The 13,100-nt window shown below is 34.7% G+C and overlaps 1 protein-coding gene across 1 annotated transcript; it reads left to right on the top strand.

The window, feature by feature from the left end:
- The first annotated feature begins 4,295 nt into the window (after positions 1-4,295).
- Positions 4,296-13,100, top strand: LOC127874493 (uncharacterized). Its single transcript, XM_052418853.1, has 2 exons — positions 4,296-5,456; positions 11,655-13,100. The coding sequence occupies exons 1-2, from the start codon at positions 4,963-4,965 to the stop codon at positions 12,136-12,138; spliced, it is 978 nt and encodes a 325-aa protein (XP_052274813.1). The 5' UTR covers positions 4,296-4,962; the 3' UTR covers positions 12,139-13,100.

Genomic DNA, 13,100 nt, shown 5'->3' with positions numbered 1-13,100 from the left:
TGTCGTTATTGACAATAGATATCAGAAATTATTGATGTGTATGTCTCTATAAGGGATTGTTTGATCTTAAAGTTTAATTTACCTGAGAGTTTATACTACCAATTCAAAATTGGATCTTTAAATCTCATTGACATGCACATATATCTTCAGCATATGTTATTCTGCTTCCATATCACAATAAGTAATTTGTATGTGTTATATGTGTATCGTTTTATTTCTTAAAGAAGTGACATTTATTTATATGTTGAATAAGACCGGGTTCATTAAAATCGCTGAACAATTGATGAAGTTATGGCTGTTCAAAGCGATGCACCCCGTTTTCGGTTGATTTTTAGTTGAATACCTTTTTACATATATATTTGATAGTGAATTTTGCTTTGAAAAAGTTGATTTTTCGTTATAATATGATTATTTATCATTCAAAATGATCTTTTCACTAATTATTATCATAGCCACACGCTAACCACCTGTGTACGTTATCTGGAAAAGAAGGACAGGCCTTCTAACTAATCTCGTTTCTCGAAGAGCATATCGCGGATATTGTACATGTGCGAAATGATGCGGTTTGGAACAATAGGATGATTCAAGTAAACTGGTCAAAGTGAATATAATTAAAATAAATTTGAAATGAATTCGTTGACTTGAGCCACACCCCTTTCTATGACCCTTTCAGATATATTAGCCTTAGTTTGAAAATAAAACAGGACTTAATGCATGTGCGGAAATTGTCAGTCTGTGCAGTCCGCACATGCTAATCAGAGCCGACACTTTCCGCTGTATGGACTTTTTTGTTTAAAGAAAGTCTCTCCTTAACGAAATTCCAGTCCAGGCAATAAGAATCACCCCTGATAAGCCTTTGCGGACTGTACAGGCTTATCTGGGCCGACGCTTTACGCACATACATTATGCCCCGTTTACCCATAGCGAGGCCAATATCAATAGCAAACAGGTTATTTAATATTCTATAAACTAATATTTTTATTAAACCTCTTATCAAAACTTAATTACATTAGGCAATGAAACGCACAGCATATAATAATAGATCAAGAGTTGTAATAAACCTATACATCCATTCACAAAATGCGCTGTGACCGAAGAGAGATTATCCGCACAATGGCGGCACACCTGACTGACGCACTGGGCACGTGTCTTGCCTTTAAGTGGATTTATAGCACAGCTTTACAGTTCCATTCTTTGTTCATCAATACATTTTTTAATTGTTTCATTGTATTTACAATAAAAAGCAGCATAAAAAGCGCAATCCTTAAAAATGTTGTTGATGTTGGTCATTGATTTTAGACTCAACCTTTGAGGCTGCATTTCAGAAGTCTAATATTTGAAACTACCTATCGATAATATTTATACTACATTTATGTATTCATATGCGCTGTAACTAAAAGGTCTAATAGATACATGGCATTCATTTTCAGATGCATTGCCTAGTTAATCATATTCCACCTCTTCATCAACCAGAACAACAATTATTGACAAAAGTCTGGGTAAAATGATAAAAAAATCAGTATATGCAATGCTTATCTATGGTATGAGTGTTTCAATTGAGTGTATTTTGTTCAATGAAACTGTTGAATACACCCGATTAGTCACTTGAATAAAACACATAATGAACAAAGATTCAAGATAAAAAGTACATATTTATGTATGAAATAATTGGCTTTACTGAAACGTTCACCCACGTTCGATACATGGTCCTAAATGTTTAGATTTTAATAATCGGTAAGACAAAAATTGTATAGGCGTAACAATTTAATTTAAAGGTATCAAAGAAGATATCTGACGCAAAAATAGCACAACACATGGTCCTCTGCTAGAAATACAGAAACTATTTTACTTGAACAATTGTCAAGTATTGTAGACGCTAAATGATGAATAAATGTTTTGTGGTTTGCGCTCGATTCCAGTTTGGGTCCAACATTTGCCCTTTCTGTTTCGATACCTTGTTTGTTTCGTCATTAAATCTGCCATGCTGAAACAGTCGAACACATGCATCAACATATGCACAAGTCTGCAAAAAAAGGCCCGTTCATGTTAATCAGTAAGTTAACTGTCAGAGCTGACAAAAATGGCTATGAAAACAGACGCACTTATGCATAAATATGCAATTTTGCACTTGGTAATTTGATAGCTTTTAAGCTACAAGTAAAATACTTGATCAATAGTATAATGTGTCAACAATTAGGAACTCGATTCTCTTACTGTGACCTTTATTGCAAATGATTGCTAATTATCAATATTATTGAATACAGATAAGTTATTATAAACGATTGTTGCACTTATATTTGAAATATTTTGAATTTAACCTAAGATTAGTTAACGTTGACGAAATAAATACCTGCTAGACATTGTGCATGTTGTTTTGTTAATGAGATTAAGGTTATTAAGTACAAATATAGCAGTCCAGTATTTAATTGCTTTTCGATTTATGAATAGGTAAAACTATCGATATTTTTACTGACAGTTAAGTCAATATTTGGAATGAGGTTTTAATTCGAATTTGTTTGTTGTGCGTGCTAATCAACGGTCGGTGGTTTTAAACGGATTAGAGTCATAAGTTACATTGTTTATTAAAGTTAGACACGGCATGTGTCAAATCGAGTGTATGAAAAGCTTAAAATGAAGTGTTTCTTTCTGAATTCATCATGATCGATGATTAATAAGACTCAATCATTTAAATAGATGCATTATGGTTTGTGGATGCTTATTATTTTGCAGGGCTTTTATCTTAGACAGAAGTATTCGTGCAATGAAAGTTTTTATTTGGCGGACGTCTTATTAACAATGCGGCGAATGCATGAATCGTGTTTATAGACATACATATTAAACTAGAAGAAGTACATTGATGCAATGGACTAGCGTTAATTAAAATGTTAAGTGCACTTTTATACGAATTAGTAATGAGCGATTCATATGCTGCTTCAGAAATCATATGAAAAGACGGATTTAAAATGTGCTTATGACAAATCAATATGCAATAAAAGGAATACAAAAATGAATGATGTATACATTGATTTAGATAAGCAAATCTTGAACGTATGCTATTATAGCACAAATTTATGTGAAAAAAATCGATGACACGATGATTTTTTCGCTGACTTCAGAAATATTGTCTGAGAGCTTTAATAGCTTTTTAATTCTTTTTTTTCTGAATGCCTTATTCAAACCAACGTTTGTGGCATGTGTAATGTCGTTTTGGCCCTTGAACACAAACTTTGAAATAGGCGGAATAAGATATTATCAGCCGTTGTGGGCTTGATTGAATATGGTGACATATATACATGTCATTTGTAAACGCGAAAAGAAATTATGGGTCTGAATGCTAATAGGTGGTGACAGTTAGCGTTTTCAAGCAGTTAAAATAAATAAATATGCACACAAGCAATTAAGAAAACATTTTAGTCTGTATGCTTGTGTGTTAAATAGAATCTGGATGTTGATTGTTATGTATTATCAAATGAGAAATTCTTACTTAATTTAAAGAAGTGTTTTTGTTGACTTCATAAAGCACACTTACCCGTCTATTTGTACCTTTGGTTGATATGCGGTGAAGCGAAATAAAGATTGTTATGTGAATGATATATTTATTATATACGGTTCAAAATCACGATAACATCTGAACCAAATTACTTTCTTTTAAACGGATTGACATTTCGAAGTGGTTTACATTTTCGGCCCATGTATTGAAACACTTGAAGTTTGAAAACATTCAAGTTGAAATATGAGACATTTATAGCACGTTGTTCAATATTTTGCCGTACTTGTGAGCGAATAAATATCACTTCGCATGGAATACTTTAGTCCATTCGGAGGAGCGATTATCTAAGAAACATAAAAACATTCATTTCCGGCATCCGGCCAAGATAATTGGTCGTTGGTGAAAATTGAGAAAATATCGTCTCGGCGCATTATTGAACCAATGGACTATGTTTAAATCTGAAAAATAGAAATGTCCCTGTTGAGTTACGGCGCAGAGAATTAATGAATGCTTTATATATATTATCTTTGTGGTCATTTGGAATCGTTGTTTTCCGCATGATAATATAAAAGGTAGGGCCAAGTATAATCAATGACCAAACGGTTGGTAACGATTGCGCTGTTAACATTGAGCGCTTATGCAAATAGTAGAAATCATTGTAAAACAAAGACGCATGATACACTGTAGAGTGGGCTTGTTGACTTGGAACATGAAATTATGTTAATCGCAATAATCGTAAGCAAGCCATAATTTTGGTGGCAGTTATCAGCAATTTAAACTAGCATTAAGCGTTTACAGAATTCCAGAATGGGAAAGTGGCTTTTTGCGTTGTGTTGATGTATGGTATTTGAATGGTTACTTTGTTTAACAAATACGCTCGTTCACCGGCTGTGTTCAAAAGGATGCTTTAATCAACATCGCTATTGGTAATAAGGATTCATATAAATTTAAAATAAATGTATGCCACCGTGTTGAACTTGCGCGATACACACAGTTTTTCCGGACTTATTGACCCGATTTACGAATGCGATTATGAAGATTGCTGAGTAAACATTACTAAAAAATGTTCATATGTTATTAGCACCTGGGTCAATTACATGCTATATCAACACGTGTTTCGTGACAGGGACTTAATCTACGAAAGGATTATAATAATAGTCCTGACCTAAACATTTTGTTAAATGGCACCTGTATGATTAATTGAGAAATAGACCATGCTGTTAATGAGGATTTACTGTAATTGTTTTGTGCTAAGAAATCTTAGTAGATCTCTATGTCAGTGTTAGTGTCAACCTGTTTTCTATAAGGAGGCCATACACGAAGAATGGAATTCTGGATATAAAAAGTCCATATCGTTGGCATGTTTTTAAAAAGCGCATGATATGATGACAATAACATATATCAAACCTATACATTAAAAAAAACATCACTTTTGACAAGTTTCTGAATTCAGGACTTGGGGTTGATTCGCCATGAGTAAATCCTATCTTCACGTTCATTTACCGAGAGTTCCGATGTTCCGGAGACCACTTTCGGCTAGAACCGGAGATTCCCGAGCAGCACCGAAGCTGAAGGATACACATAACTTGAATCATTACATACTGATCACTGATGACATGCTAGAAGCATTTAAGCATCGAGTTGCTAAGTCGAGTAAAGTTACTTTAAAACTTAATAATGTCAAGTACAAAGAGCGAAAGAAAACCTTGTCGAAATCACAGTTTCCTTTCGTGACTGGGGATAGACGTCGAGACATGCATGGGAAATGTTACTCAAGCCTCGATTTAAAGGACGCAATAGCACATCGCCCAGTTCGCGTGTTTGTTGACGATATCACACAATGTTTTAGCAGGAGCGTGACGTTAAACGATGTGGACGACAACGTTAACGTATTAGGAGGTGACGTTTACAGCGGATCTCACAGATGGCGCTCCAAACACTTCGAACTCGCATCCCAAATACACAGGTGTAATATGCATTTTATGTTTACTATTTTAAAATCTATGGCATACAACATACTTCCTTATAGCATTACTTATGATAGTTTAAGGAACAATACTTTAATTGACTGGGAAATTGTGAAAGCCATATGTATTTTTTGTAAAATATCGCCTCATGGGTGCAAAAAGGTACCATGTGGCATTGAAATTAGATGGCCCATGGTTCCTTTTTGCACCAATGGAGCGATATGTAAATATATACATGTTTCTACCAAACATAGGATATAAACATATAAATTCTGGCGTACCTCGAATGTTTTGCGATTAATAAAACAGATATACATCGACCTTTCATGCAACGCAAACATATGCAGTTCTTAAACATATATTGTTAAAAAATATACAAGTAAACAGAAAAAGTGCGCTTTTAACATTTTTGAAATTTAAAATAAATTAGCAGAGATTCAGCAAAAACTGGCGATGTATTTTATAGTAAATGTTATTATTCTATAAAATATCAAGTGCATTGACATATATATCAAATTATCTTATCTTAATTTTACTGGTTGAAAAACAAAAAAAACTTTCGCAAGCAAAATAGTGATGATTCTTATTTCTTCATATACAAAATATTAAAAACGTTTATTATTTAGTCTATGCTAACATGTTTTAAAGTAATACGTTATTAAGAATATTATAATCATTATATTGATTAAATGAAAAAAATCTTATTTGGTTTCAATATCACGATAGACATTTAAATGCTTTCAACATGTATTCGAGCCGCAGTTTGGGAAAATAGGGCTTAATGCATGTGTGTAAAGTATCGTCCCATCATAGGTTCAGTCCGCACATGCCAATCATGGAAACACTTTTCGCATGAACGCGATTTTCGTTCAGAAGATACTATCTTTAAACAGTTTATCCAGAGAAAGGCTTTAAACATGTCGGCTTTATCGAGATGTGTGTGTTTTCAGCTTATCAACCTCGGTAATGTTTCGGATGGTCCGTCGCTTTACTACAGTGCAGATGCACAGTGTTAATACCAGGTGAACCGCCGTGACATAGTTAATCTTTTACAAATTTACAAATTGATTTGTTAACCAGTGTAATTTACACTCCCCTCCTTATCTGTGAATATGGAGTAACGTATGCGTGACAATACATTCTATCAGTCAGCTCCATTTATGCCCACGTGCTTTGCCCGGACCGTTCTAAAGCAGTGATCTCAGCTTTATTCATTTAAAAAGTGATTCTTTTGACGAATTTCCATTGATTGTATAATGCTGGCTTACGGAAACAGAAAGTGTTATCTGGAAAATGTTTATTTAGTTTCATAATTACTATATTTTCCTACATCCAAACAACTTTTTGGAGATGTGTGTGTGGGGGGGGGTGTCTTAAAGAAATAACAAAGAATAATTTTACTCTTATTAGCTGTTGGAGCCTAATTTCCTCAAGTTAAATTATACTTCATTCAATAACTCCAAATGGATTTTATTAACAAGCTCTACAAAGTGTTTGCTATTTACCCAATTACCTGCAAAACAATTATAATTTGTAAGCAAGCATACCAATTTACGTCAACTGAACAAATTGCAGCCTCAATTAATTTACTTCTATTCATACCATGTCAGTTAACTTGCCCCTATCATTCAACCCGTATTAATTCGCCAATTAACAATGTCCGCGATAAATGCGATTAGCATGAAAACCTATCATTTCTATTCAGAGAGCGTGGTTAAGTATACGTATACTTTTCCCATAAAAGCTGTCATTATTGTGATTTGGAATTAATATACCCGACGTTGTCTGTTTGTGATCCAGAGACGTAGCGAAACTGAAATAGAAAGAAATGGGGTCACATGACTAACCATACATAGATACAGGCGGTATATTCGTCTTAATAATGTAACTACTTTGCGTAAAGTGATTTTTGGATACCATTACACAGAAATGTAACTTTATAAGAATACACAAGAGTGTTATAGCTTCGGATTAAATTAAGTACAAACAGTGGCATTTCAGTAAAAAATGGCCCTGATGCGTCACGATACTTACGGTTTTGTAAACACTGCCGTAGTTCTGTGAAATATTTCATTACTACTTTTACAATACAGAATAATCCTCATCGTCTCTATCCTATCGTCTTATATACCAGCATATCCCATCGTCTTATATACCAGCATATCCTATCGTCTTATATTCCAGCATATCCTATCGTCTTATATACCAGCATATCCTATCGTCTTATATACCAGCATATCCTATCGTCTTATATACCAGCATATCCTATCGTCTTATATACCAGCATATCCTATCGTCTTATATACCAGCATATCCTATCGTCTTATATACCAGCATATCCTATCGTCTTATATAGCAGCATATCCTATCGTCGTATATACCAGCATATCCTATCGCCTTATATACCAGCATATCCTATCGTCTTATATACCAGCATATCCTATCGCCTTATATACCAGCATATCCTATCGCCTTATATACCAGCATATCCTATCGTCTTATATACCAGCATATCCTATCGTCTACTTTACCAGCATATCATATCGTATTATATACCAGCATATCCTATCGTCTTATATACCAGCATATACTATCGTCTTATATACCAGAATATCCTATCGTCTTATATACCAGCATATCCTATCGCCTTATATACCAGCATATCCTATCGTCTTATATACCAGCATATCCTATCGCCTTATATACCAGCATATCCTATCGCCTTATATACCAGCATATCCTATCGTCTTATATACCAGCATATCCTATCGTCTTATATACCAGCATATCCTATCGTCTTATATACCAGCATATCCTATCGTCTTATATATCAGCATATCCTATCGTCTTATATACCAGCATATCATATCGCCTTATATACCAGCATATCCTATCCCCGTATATTCCCGCATATCCTATTGTCTTATATACCAGCATATCCTATCGTCTTATATACCAGCATATCCTATCGTCTTATATACCAGCATCACTGTTTTTGATCTAAAGCGTATTTTGCAACGGTCATTTCAGGTAAAAATATAGGAATAATGAACATATCATAGAATATATCATTGTAAACATCATTTTAATTAAGGGAAATGCCCAATATCCTACACAAAACAGGGAAATATATACAACACGGCACTAACCATTGCACTGCTAAAAGCTGGGATACAACACGGCACTAACCATTACACTGCTTGAAGCTGGGATACAACACGGCACTAACCATTACACTGCTTAAAGCTGGGATACAACACGGCACTAACCATTACACTGCTTAAAGCTGGGATACAACACGGCACTAACCATTACACTGCTTAACCCTGGGATCAACGACTTTAAAAGGTCAATATACAGCATTTGAGGTTGAAATGCATGTTGTACCTCACCCAAAGCGCAGAGTATAGAATTAAAAATAACATAGATACAATTATGTACATACTTAATACAATTGCGATTTAAGTTTAAAAAACAAACATATACCAATTATAATAAATTACAAATGTTGAGTTACATTATTCAATGGTTTCATATTCACCAGACCAACATGGCTGCAAACACTTCTTATACATCTTAACACGAGTATAGTTGCAGTAATGTGTTTCAAGGTGGGTACACTCTTATGTTGTGAATATTCATCTGTGTAAACAAAAGCAAACATACCCCACAAGCATTAATAGCAATCTAGTTTAAGCGGAAAGTGTCGTCCCTGATTAGCCTGTGCACAGGCTAATCTGGGACGACACTTTACGCACGTGCATTAAGCCCAATTTTCTCAGAACAAGACACATATCAGTACATTTATGATGGCACTGATAATCGATAAGGGAGCATCACATTTATACTTAAGTATTATATCTCATATTTACCTAACATGTCGATCTCAATTGATTGAGCAATTAAACTGAAAGTCCAATTTTTGAAGAGCAATTCATATCGAGTATTTAATAGATAAATATAGTTATCTGTTTAGTTGATGGAATGAAATACACTGTTATATGAGTACAATCGAAAACAAACATTTGCTCGGTCTCTTGCATGTAAATCAATAATGTTAAGGGGTTTGAAAAATGTTCATGATGCCATCTGGTGCGTACGAATATTTCAGTGAGACTTGAGATGACTCGAGACGTGTGTCACATGATGCGGTTGATGAATTTATAAATGGCATATCGCACAATATTAAACAAAGGTTATTTATTCCTTTGTTTGATCCGTAGTAAATTTCTTTACAATTTTGATTACTTGAATTTAATAACAATTTAAATACATTTGAAGTATAATAATAATAAACCAGCATATCTTAAAATTTTGAAGATTAAAAACAACGATAAAATGCTACATCAAAGCTTCACTAAAATCTGTTCAAAATAAGATATTTTGCAGTTAAATAAATATGATGGGCACTCGACTTCTCTTTGTTTGTGAGCTTTGAGAATATCTAAATATTAGTGTAAGTGATGTAAACAGTTTTCAAACAAACGCTACGCCCCAGCAAACGCATTACGCAGCGGGTTTTAAGAAGACCAAACTATACGTATATGATTTACAATAACAAGTGGTATTATGGACAATTAGAATATCTAAATTGCAATTTTCTTTGACGTGGGCATATTTAACCATTGATATCATAAGGAAACAACCAAATAATACACTTAATATTTTTGAAGTGCTTTCCATAGTAACATCAAGGAGAATTACATAGTGGCATATTCTGGTGAAGATGCATGTACAATTTTAACGCACAATATTCGTTTTAAATGGATAGTAACACAATAAATGTTAACGACAATGATGTTGAAGATGCATCGGACGATCTTGCGAGAGAGCTCTTTAACGCGATTCGATCAGCGGTGCAACATAAAAGATCAAAGCGTTCTTTGAAACTTCCGATTATTACAATAAAAAAGCGACGCCCTGGATTTATCATCAAAGGATTTAATAACTGGCATAAACCGTAAGCTATATGCGCGCTTGTTGTTGATTGTTGGTCTCTATTTCTCTGTATTAAGTCTTTGTTTAGCTTACATTAAAGCCAGTCATTGTGCATAATTTTATTGACCATATTGTTATGGCAGCGTATCACACCTTTTTCTTTCTAACCTTAGCACAATTAAACCAATCGAGTATTAGGGTGAACATTGCGTTGATTGTTGACCTTTTTTGTTTCTATACAGGTTGAAAACTTCATATTCTCAGATTCACTTGCTGAATCTGTGCGCCTAATATATTTTGTTAATCACTCGCCTTCTTAAAGTTACCTAAAAGGGCTTAAGAACTTATGTTTGTTCATATTTATGTACCAACAGGTCATGAAGATTTTCGTACTATTTTGCTTGATATTACATAAATGGTTATAGTTTCGTTCTCACTGATTTGTTTCTTACCGCTATGTGCAAAGCATTTGAATGGAAACGGCATGGGTACTGATTGATTCGTTTTCAAACTATATTGTAAACGGCTACCATAAGTTCAGACACTCAATTCATCAAAAGCATGTTGGAAATATTCCTAGCAACTGCGATATTAGGATTTACTGAATTGGTTGAAGTGGACATGCCTATTTAATTTTCAACAGGTAAATGTCCGTTGTCCATGACATTTTGTTTATTAAGAGATAGATTGAATTAAAAAAGTACTTGTATTTTTTTAGGTTATTAAACAGGGTAAATTATTTGTGTTTCGTATAGTGGTGGTTAACATTTATTTATATTTGGTTTCGCACAGGATACGAGTCAATGGCAAATATAATTTAACAATGTGTAAAGTACATTCATCAACCCCCCTTTTTACAGAGCGAGGCTCAGCTCATATGTGTCTTGTTCTGAGAAAACTGGGCATAATGCATGTGCGGAAAGTGTCGTCCCAGATTAGCCTGTGCAGTCCGCACAGGCTAATCAGGGACGACACTTTCCGCTTAAACTAGATTTTCGGTAAAAAGGGACTTTCTTTAAACGGAAAAATACCATTTGAGCGTAAAGTATCGTCCCTGATTAGCCTGTGCGGACTGCACAGGCTAATCTGGGACGACACTTTACGCACATGCATTATGACCAGCTTTCACAGAACAAGACACATATGTATAAATGCCTTGCGACCTACCTCAACCGGATGCTCAAAGATGCGGTCACGAATATTATCGCTGAGTAAAAATCATCTGTACAATTGTTACAGTAAAATATTTGTTTTTCCAGGAGCATGGATGCCGAAGACGAAGGCAATTTTCGAGACACCGTCGTAGAAACGGTGGCGCGCGCAAACACGACAGTCACGGAGCAATCGCAAGTTTTACCGGAAATCCGTGCAGCGCCATGCCCAATACACACCAAAAGACACGAAATATATGGAGCCTTTAGCACAGACATTCGTTACCCACGTAGACACACGCATTTACAGTTCGCACATCAAGCAAATAATAGTTCTAGTCCACAAACGAAGGAAGAGGGAAAATCCACGAACGTGCGAATCCCAGATCAAATTCCCCCGACGAAACCGCCACCCATGTTGCCTAGGAACATGTCATCTAAGGATTACGTCATGACATGGCTAGTTCACGGATCAGACCCATCGGAATCAAACCATTTTCCTGAAATAATTCCGAATACTATGAAATCTCCAAACAAAAAACAGAAATCAAAATCTGAATCAAGACTCAAAAGAGCTAGTATTGTGGACTAAATGGAACACATATGAAAATGTTAAATATTGTACGCACTGAAGTTTTGTTGTCGTTATGTCGTTGTTATTTTATAGTTATTGTTAATAGTATAGTTGATCATTGCAATTAGAATCAAATCATGTTCATGATATTTAAAATAAGTTGATCAGAAGCCCAGTGATGCCGTTTTGTATGTATTTCGTCCCTGATGGACTCATTGAGTTTATTTCTCCGCAACACTGACCAGAACAGAACAGAACAGAACATATCTTTATTTAACTCAAGTTACAATTGCAACATATGAGTATACAGAACAATATTGTCATATAAACATAATTTTCACATGACATGGTTAGATAAGATCTACTAAGAAAGATAAGTAACATACATTTTCCTAGGTATAATTATTTAGGGAATTGGAAAGGGGGGTGGGGTGTCCAGTTGATTTTTGACCTAGTTATTGGACTTTTACATGGGCGTAGTACATTTTAAATGTATAGTAACCTCAAATAATGAAACAGGCTATAGGTTACAAGCGCGTAGAGAAGTAATTGACGGGTGACGTAAGCATGTTCACGTGAGTTAATCAGGTCAGTGTAACAGGCATGAGAGTTGTGTTGACATGTGCGATTCACGCTTGTTTGACAACTTTGGAGTTGTTTTTTTTTAAAGCATGTGGAATAATATTGTGCTTTTTACCGGATATATCTGTAAACATTCTTCAATGATTAACCAGAGGCACCACATTTGGACCTGTACATGGGGTGAGTTTAATATTCTCATGTTATTGATAATTTGTAGCAGTCTAGCTAGGATACTGTCGGAAAGGTAGTTATGATGTCTGTACAACAAAATTAATTGAACATGGTACAAAATATTACAACCTCGATATTGCAACAAAACAAACGGCGGCTGAATGCACAATAGGTAAAGAAAATCAGTACATGTAGTTCTTAATATGTGTCTTACACTATAACAAGGA

The sequence above is a fragment of the Dreissena polymorpha genome, chromosome 3 (genome assembly GCF_020536995.1).
Source record: "Dreissena polymorpha isolate Duluth1 chromosome 3, UMN_Dpol_1.0, whole genome shotgun sequence".
Lineage (NCBI taxonomy): Eukaryota > Metazoa > Mollusca > Bivalvia > Myida > Dreissenidae > Dreissena > Dreissena polymorpha.
Note: the sequence above shows the minus strand (reverse complement) of the source record. Positions and strands in the feature narration are given on the sequence as shown.

Bases quoted from the DNA above. Each gene is read 5' to 3' on its own strand.
- LOC127874493 (XM_052418853.1), top strand. From the start codon at position 4,963: ATGAGTAAATCCTATCTTCACGTTCATTTACCGAGAGTTCCGATGTTC. The intron at 5,457-11,654 runs GTGTAATATGCA...TTGTTTTTCCAG, and splicing joins CTCGCATCCCAAATACACAG to GAGCATGGATGCCGAAGACG.